Below are 14,084 nucleotides of genomic sequence, written 5' to 3'. Positions count from 1 at the left end.
AGATGCGTGCATCGAGGGTGCTAAAGGCATTTGGTGGATGTGATTTGTGCCAGAGCATTGGCCATTATCTTTGAAAACGCAAGGCGAATGGGGAGACAAATGTGATTCCCGGATGACTGGAAAACCGGCTACTGTAGTGCCCCATTCTTTAAAAAAGGAAGGAGAAGGATCTGGGGGCTACAGGGCAGCCAGCCTCACCTCAGTCCCCGAAAAATCATGGAGCAGGTCCTTCAAGGAATCAAAAATTCTGAAGCATCTAGAGGAGAAAGTGATCAGGACAGTCAGCTTGGATTCACAAGACAAGTCATGCCTGACTAACCTAATGCCTTCTATTGAAGAGATAAACTCGGTCTGTGGATGAGGGAAAGCAGTGGTGTGGTGTTTACCTTGACTTGTCAGCAAGCTTTATATGGTTCCCACAGTGATCTTAGCCAGCCAAGTTAAAGAAGTATGGACTGGATGATTGGACTATAAGGTGGATAGAAGTGGCTAGATCGGCTCAACGGGTAGTGATCACATGGCTCCATGTCCTAGTTGGCAGCCCGGTTCAAGTGGAGTGCCCCAAGGGTTTGGCCTGAGGTGGTTTTGTTTCAATTCTCAGTAATGATGCTATAGGATGGTGTGGACTTGCACCCCTCAGCAAGTTGCAGATGACACTAAACTTGATGAGGCGTAGATACGCTGAGGGTGAGGGATAAGACACAGAGGGGACCTAGACAATTAGAGGACTGGGCAAAAGAAACCGTGAATGAGGTTCAACAAGGCAATGTGCAGAGTCCTGCACTAGGACGGAAGAATCCATTCACTGTTCAAACCTAGGAGCCGAATGGCTAGAAGCGTTCGCAGAAAAGGACGGCCCCATGGACTTGTGCTTGTCCAGTTTTTCTAAATAGTCCCGAACCACTTCTTTCTCCACAGAGGGCTGGTCACCTTCTCCCCATACTGTGCTGCCCAGTGTAGTAGTCTGGGAGCTGACTTTGTTTGTGACGACAGAGGCAAAAAAATCATTGAGTACATTAGCTTTTTCCACATCCCTTGTCACTAGGTTGCCTCCCTCATTCAGTAAGGGGCCCACACTTTCCTTGACTTTCTTCTTTTTGCTAACAGATCTGTAGATAACAGATTTCTTGATGGAATGGCTACTGTAAAGATAAGCTTGATGATCCATGGGGTTCTTGTATATAGCTGCCTATTGGGTTCTATTTTTGAAATGGATTATGGTGTCCAGGAAGATGACAGTCAGGGAATGCTCTAGAGAGAATTTGATGGATGGGTGGTGGTTGTTGAAGTTGTGGTGGAAATCTATGAGGGAATTTAGGTCACCTGTCCAGAGTATGAAAATATCATCAATGTATCTCAGATATACCATACATTTCATATTGCATTTTAAAAAAATCCTTCCTTGAGGTGGCCCATGAAGAGGCTGGCATATTGGAGAACTATCCTGGTACTCTTTGCTGTTCTCATGTTTGAGCAAAGTGTTTGATGTTAAAAGTAGAGTTATTGTAGGTGAGGATGAAATGGATGAGTTTGGTGGTGTGTTTGGGATGGATATCGGAGTGTTATCCATTGTCTTGTAGACATTTAATGTCATGGTGAGGGATGTTGATGTACAGGAAGGTGACATCCATGGTGATCTGAGGGAGATTGTTAACATTGAACTCACACAAACGATAAAAGACAAAAACACTCTATTACCTGTGTGTGACCACTTTTCACAGAGTTCACTCTATATATGACCTCTCAGTCCTTGTCCTCAAAGGAAACCTTCAAAAGATATGCCTGGAAACTTATATTCATAACTCTGGTGGACACTAAAAATCATGGACTTAACAGTCACTGGTTTTATCATTACAACAATTTGTAACACACACCACTGCCTATTAACTCTCCGTCATCCTGCGACTGCAGAGGTGTTAAGTGCCCATTTCATTTATAAGTGGTCTCTTAGAACATGTGAATCCTTTATGTTTAACCAACTGTCCCACCTCGTATTTAGCTGTGACACCCTGGATACTTTCTCCAGACCTCAGGAAGAGCTCTGTGAAGCTCAAAAACCTGTTCTCTCTGCCAGCAGAAGTTGGTCTAATAAAAGATATTACCTCATGCACCTTGTCTCTATCACACTTTTTTTGGTGGCTATTGGCAAATTCTGGCTCTGCAACATTAGGATGGAATTATTGCAAAAATATGCTGCTTATTTTCTTTCCTTCTTTCTCTTTCACCACATTTCCAGTAATTTTTGTTTCTAGTTGGGCCATGTATACTCTGATGAAAATGTTTCATGTGGTATTTCATTGCTTCTGGCCAGAAGTGATGAATAATAAGGGGCAAAAAAAAGTTAACCGAACTGTTTGACCCTCAAAAAAAATATAACAATTTTTGGTTAAAGTTTTGGTTGAAGAAGTTTCATTCTTATTTTGTTTTGCTTGACTCACCCACCATAAGTCATGGAGATTTTACTGAATTAAAAACTGCAATGATTTGGGATTCCTAAATTCTTTTTCTCCAACTTCACTATATTTGTTGGAAAACATTATAATGAGGGCCAGATACTTGAAAGGAATAGTTAGGGAAAAAAATCTGAATGGTTTTAAGCATGACTACCTAAGAGATTGACTTTCTCTTCATGGGATACCACCAAAGATGCAATCAGCTGAAGTACTGACACTAACAACTTAATGGTTTGTAAGGGAGAAGGGCTGGTGGTAGGGCATTCACAATGAGAGGTTCTTTGATGATGTATCTTGCTCTACTGCATGTTCTTATTTTTGCACAGTCTGGATTTCTGTGATGTTTTGGAGGGATCTTGTGTGGTTAGTGTTGGGAGTTATTATTAGAAGAAGTATAGATGATAATTATTTTATCCTAGGTGGCTTATGCAAACAGTTCATTGTGTATTTACAAGCTGTTAAAGCATCTAGAGCCACTGGAATAGGCACTTTATAGATATCAAAATAAATATTTTTAAAAATAGATTTAAAAAATTGGCTCCATCTGCTTTCCAATCAAAATATATAGCACATTATAAGAATGAATTTTAAAGTGTTTGGCATGCTGTCCCTGAAACTGTTCTGTGCACGGAATTCCCAGTAAGAGAACTGGCAGCAGCATCGGGTACCATAGATTTTGCCTAAATTCTGAAAGATGTTCAGTTACTACTTTTGTATATTATGATTAAGGATATCAATCTGGAAAATTAATGTATATTTTCAACATATCAGAGATGGAGTAAATACATGTATTTCATTGTGGTAGAATACTGAATGACGAAGATATAGCCTGTAAAATATTGGACACTGCTATACATATATTTATTTACTATTTTTGCAGATCTGAAATATCTGTACAAATACATTCATAGGAATATTTCTGCCTCTCAGAAATATCAGTGGCACTGGTGAGGTGGCCAGATGTTATTTTGAAACACGTTTACCTGCATGAAAGTCAGCAGATATCCAGGAGATCTGAAAAGATTATCCCACAGTGAGCAAAGAGACCCCATGCAGCAGTTGCCAGCATGAGTGCAGGGAAGCGCATTGCAGGACAACTCGATAGGGGCTCTCCCCACCACCTCCAACATTAAATTTAATTATTGTTGACTGAAGAAAACTAGAAAAATACACAGTACATGGCATTTTCTAGCTTTTCAGTCCCTTTCTTGGTGTGATCAACACAAGTGACAGCGATATCTCACAGCAGAAAAGTAACATATATTTCAAATAAATCATTTCACTGTGTGTGAACAAAATTCCCAGAAAGACAAATTCCAAAACCTCTGCTTTAACCTATGTCTTACTCCTGGGAGAATTCTGTGCCACTGCACATGTACAGAAATTATATCCCCCGCAGATTTTTTTACGTCCCTCCAGAAAAATGACTCTCTGATGGGGAAGCAAAGGAAAGCCAGAAGAGCAGTCATGCGATTATCCCCAGCAGTATGTTCTGGGTGCCCGGGGCAGCCAGCAGAGAGGTAAATTGCTGTGGGGTGGGGGACGAGACTGGGGAAGACCTGGCTGGTGGCTCCTTCGCTGTGCCAGGCTCAGCTGCTAGTCCTGTCTGGGCTGGGGAGGACAAGACTCCCCCTTCCCCTGCACAGCATTCAGGGCCACATCAGACCCACCCCTAGATTTCTCCCCCAGCTGCAGGAAGCTCTGAAAAATCCCCCTGCTACCTGTGCCCATCGCTCCTCAGCTGCAGGGGGAGGGATCCCTGTAAAGGGAGCTGTTTCCCCCTCCACCCAACCCCCTCATATCCAAACCCTCCTGCCAAGCCTCACACTCGGAGCCCCAATGAGCCCCACTCCCCCTGCACCTGGATAACCCGACAAGACACCCACACTTAGATATCCACTCCACCAAGCCCCAACCAGATGCACCTGGATCCCCAGCATCTGGAACCCCCCACTGAGCCCCCCAAACCTAGACCCCCTGGCTGAGCTCTACCCCCCCCCCACACCCAGGCCCCCTCCGCTTAGCCCCAACAACCTTCACTTGGACCCCCCTGCAGACTCCCGTTACTGTTGCACCCAGAACCCCCAACAAGCCCCCATGCATCCAGATCCTTCACTGAGCCGCCCACACCCAGATTGCCCCACACACAACCCTCTCAACTCATATCTGGTACGGAGGAGAAGGGCCCTGAGGTGTTTCTGGGCAGTCCCAGTCCTTGCACTGTGTCAGGGTTGTGTGCATCCTCACCGCTGAGTCTGTGTCCCAGGGGAGGGCGGAGGCACTGCACATGATCTCCCACCTTTGGGCAGCCAGTGGCCAGGGCTCCCCAATACCACACTGTAGCCTCCACATTTATTTGACAAATAAAATTTGCAGAATTTTGCAGAATTTTAAAATATTGTGCACAGAATGGCCTCAGGAGTAACCATGTGCATCCAAATTATCCACAAAGATAAATGAAGTATCTTTACTCATACCACAATTCTTAATTGTGTGAGCATTTTAAGCCTCATGGTGTGAACTCATGAAATGCAACTTGATACGTGTGATGGTGCTTAATTCTAAATGTGCTCTCATGCATAAGAGATGTCCAACAAATGGTGAGAATAAGGACCGTTTTTGTTTAAAGCACTAACAATTACTTCTGTAATCAAACACCTTCATTTTGAAGTATGTTAGATATCCGGTACTTTTTGTAGACCCTATTAGATTCTTCCTTACATAATTAACTTAAGTCAACCAGACAATAAATCCATTAACGTACAAGAGGGCTTTTAGATTTATCCAGTCTCCTTCCTTGTTGTCACTGGTTGGTAAGTCATAAACAAAGTGAACTCACCTCATTTTCCAAAATAGCTTTGAAATTTGAAGATTTACTAAACATAGAATGATAGTCTATTTAAATCTTCAGTAATTTTACCATACTACCCAAGAACCATAAATCACTAATGACATTGGCTAACAAGGGTTTAAGAGTTGAAACATGGAGTGTAATAAATTTCTAGACAGTTAAAAATCACTATAATTTTATTCTAATGTATTATAGATTGCCTGTAATGTCATCCTAGTCGGGGTGACCCATTTCTAATTTTGAACAGCTGTTCAGCTCAGGAGTTAGTTAATGATTAAATATAAATTGCCTGATTTATTAGTCTGAACGGCTGAGCTTCCAGGTCAATGCTATATAGACAAAATCATCAGTCTTGATGCTTTTCAGAAGTTAACTGTCTCCTGTTCTAGTCAAAAAGAATTTATTTTCAGAGGAAAAGATGACATTTTGAATGAATCCTTTAAAATATTTTTCTTATCTTACACAATACCACCACTAAAGAAAACTCTGTCTTTGTAAATAGTTTTCTTCACATTTGAAATAAACCCTTAAACCAAGTCTTAGTGATTACTACTGCGCATAGACCCATTGAGAACTCAGTGGGATTACACATGGTAGTAAATTTTTGCAACATCTGGCTAATGTTGAGAATTTTGAAGTTTGTCTTGCTCCAACTAAAACTGTTCATTCCCAGCTAATAACAAAATACCCCAGTGATTTCACTGTGCTGTAACAAACAAACAGAATCATTTTTTTCTTCTTTAAGCATCTGACAACATGCAAGTTGAAATTAACTAGATGACAAAAACTGGTTTGTTTTAATCACATCAGATGGTTTCAGTAAATTAAACTCTTATTCTGCTTTTCAAACTGACATAATCTCCTTGATTGCAGTCTTCACAGCCTGACTGCAGAAATCCAGTGTTTTGTAGCTATGTTGGTCCCAGGATACTAGAGAGACAAGGTGCTTGAGGTAATATCTTTTATTGGACCAACTTCTATTGGTAAAAGAAACATGCTTCCAAGCTTACACAGAGCTCTTCTTCAGGTGACCTTGAAAGCATGTCTCCCTCACCAATAGAAGTTGGTCCAATAAAATATATTACCTCACCCACCTTGTCTGCAGAAATGGAGGCATTCCTTGGAAAAGAAGTGAGCTGTGTTTTTGCAGAATACATAAACAAGGACTTTATGAAATCTAACTGAATTAGGACTGTCAAGTGATTAAAAAAATTAATTGTGATTAAATGTGACTAAAAAAGTTAATCACGATTAATCGTGTGATTAATCACACTGTTAATAATAGAATACCATTTATTTTAAAAAATTTGATGTTTTCTACATTTTCAAATATATTGATTTCAATTACAACACAGAATACAAAGTGTACAGTGCTCACTTGATACTTATTTTTGATTATAAAGTATTTGCACTGTAAAAAAAAACAAACAGTATTTTTCAATTCACCTAACACAAGTACTGCAGTGCAATTTCTTTATCATGAAAGTTGAATTTACAAATGTAGATTTATGTCAAATTTTAGAGCCGGCAAGTCCACTCAGTCCTACTTCTCAGCCAATCGCTCAGACAAGCAAGTTTGTTCACATTTGCAGGAGATAATGCTGCCTGCTTCTTGTTTACAATGTCATCTGAAAGTGAGAACAGGCATTCTCATGGCATGGTTGGAGTCGGCATCGCAAGATATTTATGTGCTAGATGTGCTAAAGATTCACGTGTCCCTTCATGCTTCAACTACGAATCCAGGGGACATGCCTCCATGCTGATGATGGGTTCTGCTCAATAACTATCTAAAGCAGTGTGGACCAACCCATGATCACTTTCATTATCTGAATCAGATGCCACCAGCAGAAGGTTGATTTTCTTTTTTGGTGGTTCAGGTTCTGTACTTTCTGCATCGAAGTGTTCCTCTTTAAGACATCTGAAAACATTCTCCACACCTCATCCCTCTCGGATTTTGGAAGGCACTTCAGATTCTTAAACTTTGGGTTGAGTGCTGTAGCTATTTTTAGAAATCTCATATTGGAACCTTCTTTGCATTTTGTCAGATCTGCAGTGAAAGTGTTCTTAAAATGAACAACATGGGCTGGGTCATCATCCGAGACTTCTATAACAATGAAATATATGGCAGAATGCAGGTAAAACAGCTGAGGACATACAGTTCTCCCCCCAAGGAGTTCAGTCATGAATTTAATTCACACATTTTTTTTTTTAACAAGCGTCATCAGCATGGAAGCATGCTCTCTGGAATGGTGGCTGAAACATGAAGGGGCATATGAATGTTTAGCATATCTTGCATGTAAATACCTTGCAATGCTGGCTACAAAAGTGCTATGTGCATGTCTGTTCTCACTTTCAGGTGACATTGTAAATAAGAAGTGGGCAGCATTATCTCCTGTCAATGTAAACAAACAAAATGTTTGTCTTAGCCATTCCCTGAACAAGAAGTAGGACTGAGTGGACTTGGAGGCTCTAAAATTTTACATTGTTTTACTTTTGAGTGCAGTTATGTAACAAAATAAATCTACATTTGTAAGTTGCACTTTCATGACAAAGACATTGCACTACAATACCTGTATGAGGTGAATTGAAAAATACTATTTCTTTTGTTAATCATTCTTGTAGTGCAAATATTTGAAATAAAAATAATATACACTTTGATTTCAATTACAACACAGAATACAATATATATGAAAATGTAGAAAAACATCCAAAATATTTAATACATTTCAATTGGTATTCTATTGTTTAACAGTGCAATTAAAACTGCGATTAATCACAATTAATTTTTTTGAGTTAATCGCGTAAGTTAACTGTGATTAAATTGACAGCCCTAAACTGAACTTAACTTAATTTTTTAAAATCCTTTTAGATTTAGAAGAGCACAGGAATATAAGTAGTATAACCATCTTCCATGTATTTATTATGTTCTTATTGTTAATACCAATTTACCGAGGAAGGATGTGGAATAAATCCCACATATTGTGTTAAGGCAGCATTATCTGTGTGAGTAATTAGGGAAGCCATATAGCAGCACTATGTCTTACTTGAATGGCTATATAGAAACTGACCATTAAACAGGTGTCTGTTTCGTTATGATGATATTTGTCTACACATAAAGATAATGGCTACATTGAAATTTAGACTATGTTTTTTTAATAAAAATGCATTTAGTTCCTATTAAATATTAATAGCATTGCAACAGCAATATAAAAAAAATCCAACTAGTGTATTCTACTTAGTTACAGACTAAGTGCAATGTGGGCGGATGCAATATGACTCAATCCTGACCTAGAGGACTGTTCAGTCTCTCTGCTCATTAAAAAGAGGCTGCCCATGCTGTCACAATGCGTTCACAGTTGTGTACAAATGTGGTGACTTAGTTATGGAGACTTTTCTCTGGAGGCCATGTAGTGAGGGGCATGTGATTTAAAAAAAAAAACGCATGACACCTCTGATAGTATTCTCAGATTTTGGTTGCCTCTTAACCTAAAAGGCAAGGTAAGGTATGTTTGCTTGCTTGTTTTTTTACTGAATTGATTTAACTTATCTGTCACCTGGGAATTTAATACTTATGCTCTAGAATTTTTTAATGTAATCAAAATAGTTTAAAATATTTGGAATGTTTTAATTATTAATTTTGGAGACACCATTAAGAAAAAAATCTACTTGCCTGAAGTCCCTTGACAAGTCTGTTAGCCAGCTCAATTGTTTTGTTGGTTCGGTTCACATCTTCTTGACATCGGACTTTTTTTGCTATTGCTTTTTCAAATGAAGCCGTGAGTCTGCATAGATTGCTATCCAGCTCCTGCACAACAGAGTCAGATATAGGTTTCATAACCTCAGCCATTTTTGCTGTATTTTAGTAATATTTTACATGTATATAATGACATTCATTCTGAAGGATGTAAAGTCTTTAAAGCAGGAACTGTGTTTTCCTATACGCCTGTGAAGCTCCTGGCAGATTTTGTGTGCTGTGTGTGTGCGCGCATGCACACACACACACACATTCCAGAGGGTCTTATTAAGCATACATTGGCAGACATAGTGGAGATCACTAGGTAAGTGAAGAGTACACTGCACCACAGTGATAGGTGGGGTAAATCTGAAGTTACTTTGTTTTAAAAGGACTCAGGTTTCTGCTTTATTATGAGGAGGATGAATATTATGGTAAGGCACCAAGACTGGGACCTCATTGTACTAGACACCGAAACAAGCACATAGCAAGAAATAATCCCTGCTCCAAAGATCTTACAATCTAAACAGACAGCAAAAAGATGAGGGAAAGGAATTGAAATCATCCCCATTTTACAGAAGGACATCAGGGCACAGGGACATCAAGTGACTTGCCCCCGTCACACAGGAAGTCTGTAGTGGATGTGGGAAGGGAATGCAGATCTCATGTCCAGTCCAGTGCTTTAATCAAAAGACCATCGTGATTCTTCCTCTCTGCTCATTATTATACATGAGAACCCTAGGTCTCTTCTAATCTGGAAGATTCTATGGTTATCTGAAGAACTAGTAGTATCACAAGAGACTGAAAGGTGGGCAAATGAGAGGGGAAAGGATTTTTAGACAAGAATGTTCAAAACTATTTTTATTCATCCCTATTTAACTGAAATGTCCGAGAAACATTTGGAGAATTTTTTATTTAATTATTATTATTAAAGATTCATCAGCCCAACTCTTCCACTAAAGCTTAAGAAATCTCTCAATAATCCTTGAAAGTTTCCAACAAGTCCAAAAAGCTAGGGAAGACCTGACATTTCCCCTACTACAACCAAAACTTAAAAGGCATGTTCTGTTTATGACTAAGGCCATGAGTCTTTCACAGAGGTCACGGAAGTCACAGATTCCGTGACTTTCCGGGACCTCCATGACTTCTGCAGTGGCTGGGGTGACCCCGGGGCCAGCCACACTGGCTGCTGCTTGGACAGCCCCAGGCAGCTGGTCCCGGGAGCTGCCATGGAGCAGCGGGTCGGGAGCAGCAGCGGTGCCCCCAGGCTGCCTTTCCCTGGAGGAGATGCAGCAACGGTACCCCAGGCTGCCCCCGCCCAGAGGAGCAACAGTGGCTGCAGGGCCCTGGGCCGCCTCCCCCCATCCCCACCCAGGAGCAGCAGCGACGGCCAGAGCATCCCCCTCCTTGACAGAACAGCAGCATCTGCTGGAGCATCCTCCCTCCCACAGCACCTTAGATTTAGTTTGGGGTATTTTTAGTAAAAGTCAGGGAAGGGTCACTGGCCGTGCCTTTGTTTATTGCCTGTGACCTTGCCATAACTTTTACTAAAAATACTCATGACTAAATCGTAGCCTTATTTATGACAAAAAATCAAAAAAAGGACACAAACACATTCTTTTCCCTTCACACGTCACCTTTAACAATCATTAATAGAAGGTTGGGGAAAAAAATCCAATGTGTTTATCATAGAGTTAGTTTCTCCATCTCCCAGGCATCCTCTCCCGTATACTTCCAAAGGGAAATTAATACTTCCTACGATGGTAAAAAAAATAAAAAGATAAATGAGTGAAGAAACATGAAAGAAAGATGGCACCAAAGTCAGATGCTTGATTGGCAGAGATGTCATGTAAGAGTTAACAAAAAGGTAACCAGCTTGGAGAATCATTTTTGCACATGAACATCCAGGTGAGGCATTACAAGAACACAGCAAAGAAGACTTTTGAAAGAAAGCAGTTGCAGAGAGGTCTTCTGAAGCCATTTTGCTGTTCCAAAGCGGTTTCAGAAACTGCTTAGCTAACTTCTGCTTTGCACAAAAATAACTCCATCTCAGAGGTACTAGAAGAAGAGCTGCCAAGAATCAAAGAGGACACAGTTCCACAACAGAATGACTTCTCGGGAAGAAAAGTTTTAGACTATAATTATCAAGATCAGTAGTTTGGATAGGCAAATCCACGGGAGCGAAAACAGACAATCAGGAAAATTTCACAGAATTCAAGCAGTACAATGAGAACAATAAAATGTTGGAAAGAAGGGAACAGCTGGAATGCCAGGTTAGATCCTGATATGTAAGGGTGATTTGTATTGACTGCCTCATTACCCACAAGATTTCTATTTTGTTTATGGAGAGGTTTATGATGATGATTTTAGACCTGGAAGTTAAAGATGACCGCTTTTGTGTGGCAAAATCCTCTGAGGCTTCCAAAGGGATACTTGAGAAAGCTGGAATGTTAACTGTGATCCTATCAGATTTAATGGACTGTGAGTGTGTCCTGAATGCAGCAAATAGTAAGAAGAGTCTAACATACAAAGCTAAAAACATTTTTGTTTCACGATTGTGAAGAATGATGGAGATATCTGTATTATCTTTTATGAATACCATATGTATCTCAATGGGTATAATTTTTTCCCCTACTGTTACTTACGCTTTCTTGTGAGCTGTTGGAAATGGGCCATCCTGAGTATCACTACACAAGTTTTTTTCTCCTGATGCTAAAAGCCCACCTTAATTGATTACTCTCATTATAGTAAGTATGGCAACACTCATTTTTTCATGTCCTCTGTGTATATATATCTTCCTACTGTATTTTCCACTCCATGCATCCAATGAAGTGGGTTTTAGCCCATGAAAACTTAAGCTCAAATAACTGTTAGTATCTAAGGTGCCACAAGTACGCCTCATTCTTTTTGGTGATACAGACTAACATGGCTGCTGCTCTGAAATATGTATCTCAGTTCACCTGCTTGATATTATCCTGCCTGACTGCATAGAGTCCAATCAAAGGAGACTGTTGGAGGGAACAAACAGGAAGCAAAACAATGACAAAGATAAGGTGCCACCAGTTAGAATACAAAGGGTCCTCATGGAAATAATGCAGGAGAATGCCCATCTGCCTGGTTCCAGTAAGACCAGATAAATTTTTCCCAAGCCTAGGATTAAAGTGGCACTAAACCATTAAAGACACAATGGCCCAAGGAGGCAACACTGTGTTAAAGTGCTTCAACACAACACAAAGAGCAGAGACTATCTAGAAAAGACATTAAAATGTTTCAATTAGTTAAATTTTCAACTATTATATTAGGCCTCAACTGGAGTATTGTGTCCAGTTTTAGGCACCGCATTTCAAGAAAGATGTGGAGAAATTGGAGAGGGTCCAGAGAAGAGCAACAAGAATGATTAAAGGTCTTGAGAACATGACCTATGAAGGAAGGCTGAAAGAATTGGGTTTATTTAGTTTGGAAAAGAGAAGACTGAGAGGGGACATGATAGCAGTTTTCAGGTATCTAAAAGGGTGTCATCAGGAGGAGGGAGAAAACTTGTTCACCTTAGCCTCTAATGATAGAACAAGAAGCAATGGGCTTGAACTGCAGCAAGGGAGATTTAGGTTGGACATTAGGAAAAAGTTCCTAACTGTCAGGGTAGTTAAACACTGGAATAAATTGCCTAGGGAGGTTGTGGAATCTCCATCTCTGGAGATATTTAAGAGTTGGTTAGATAAATGTCTATCAGGGATGGTCTAGACAGTATTTGGTCCTGCCATGAAGGCAGGGGACTCTATGAGCTCTCGAGGTCCCTTCCAGTCCTAGAGTCTATGAATCTATGAACCTATGACATCAGTAGCAGCATCGCATAATATGACATGTCATGAAGGAATATAAAAAGAAAGAAAAAAAGACATGAAATATAAAATTCCAATAATTTTCCAAAACAATTTTTCCAAAATAAATGGTTTTCAGAACATTCATTTCATGGGAAATTTCAAGAATATTTGTTTTCATTCTGACATGGAATGAAAGCAAAACTTGGAAATTTCAAAATTTCCCACATAACAGAAATTCCATGTCTAGTAAGGAGTTGCCACAGAGAATGCTTCACGGGCTTTCTCCCCCAAACCTGGAAAGGGGGTCTGGGCTGAAAAGAATTTACCCAAAACTTGCAAGGAAATAAAAAAAAAGTTTAGGTATAGCATGAGCATATAGGCCTTCTGTAGTTTTATCCCTTTGTGCTCTGCTTGTTATATACCTTTGGGTGAATAAATAATGCTTTGTTTAGAACAGTGGTTTTCAATCTTTTTTCATTTGCGAACCCATTACAAATTTTGAATGGAGGTACAGATCCTTTTGGAAATCTTAGACATAGTCTGTTGATTCTCAGGGTTTTGCAGACCACAGGTTGAAAACCTCTGGCTTAGAAGAAGTTCTTGAGTCAGCTGCTGGTTTTAAATCAGCTTTTTAAATCAGCTGCTGGTTACAGGCTCCTGGAAGAAGATGGATTACAGGTGCCAAACACAGCTGGGTCTGTCCTGTTATCACAGTTAGTAAACAGAGGAGCTGCAGCCCAGAGATCCACTCTTAAGGTATGTCTACACTACGGGATTATTCTGATTTTACAAAAACCGGTTTTGTAAAACAGATTGTATAAAGTCGAGTGCACGCAGCCACACTAAGCACATTAATTCGGCGGTGTGCGTCCATGTACCGAGGCTAGGGTCGATTTCCGGACCGTTGCACTGTGGGTAGCTATCCTATAGCTATCCCATAGTTCCCGCAGTCTGCCCCACCCATTGGAATTCTGGGTTGAGATCCTAATGCAAATACAGTGTCACGGGTGATTCTGGGTAAATGTCGTCACTCAATCTTTCCTCCGTGAAAGCAACGGTAGACAATCATTTCGCGCCCTTTTCCCCTGGATTGTCCTGGCAGATGCCATAGCATGGCAATCATGGAGCCCGTTTTTGTCTTTTGTCACTGTCACCATATGTGTACTGGATTCTGCTGACAGACGCGGTACTGCAGCACTACAGAGCAGCATTCATTTGCCTTTGCA

At 40.3% G+C, this 14,084-nt stretch overlaps 1 protein-coding gene across 2 annotated transcripts in view; it reads right to left on the bottom strand.

Annotated features, from left to right (window-relative positions):
* The window catches only part of DNAH11 (dynein axonemal heavy chain 11), a 308,320-nt gene that overhangs the window by 62,221 nt on the left and 232,015 nt on the right, over positions 1-14,084 (bottom strand). Inside the window, exon 62 of one of the 2 annotated variants that reach the window (XM_075062396.1) lies at positions 8,975-9,109. In XM_075062396.1, coding sequence (XP_074918497.1) covers positions 8,975-9,109 — 135 coding nt within the window. Of the gene's footprint in view, positions 1-3,436; positions 3,511-8,974; positions 9,110-14,084 lie in introns of those variants that run through there. The other variant, XM_032783410.2, reaches the window with a different exon arrangement.

The sequence above is a fragment of the Chelonoidis abingdonii genome, chromosome 2, assembly GCF_003597395.2.
Source record: "Chelonoidis abingdonii isolate Lonesome George chromosome 2, CheloAbing_2.0, whole genome shotgun sequence".
NCBI classification, from domain to species: domain Eukaryota; kingdom Metazoa; phylum Chordata; order Testudines; family Testudinidae; genus Chelonoidis; species Chelonoidis abingdonii.
Note: the sequence above shows the minus strand (reverse complement) of the source record. Positions and strands in the feature narration are given on the sequence as shown.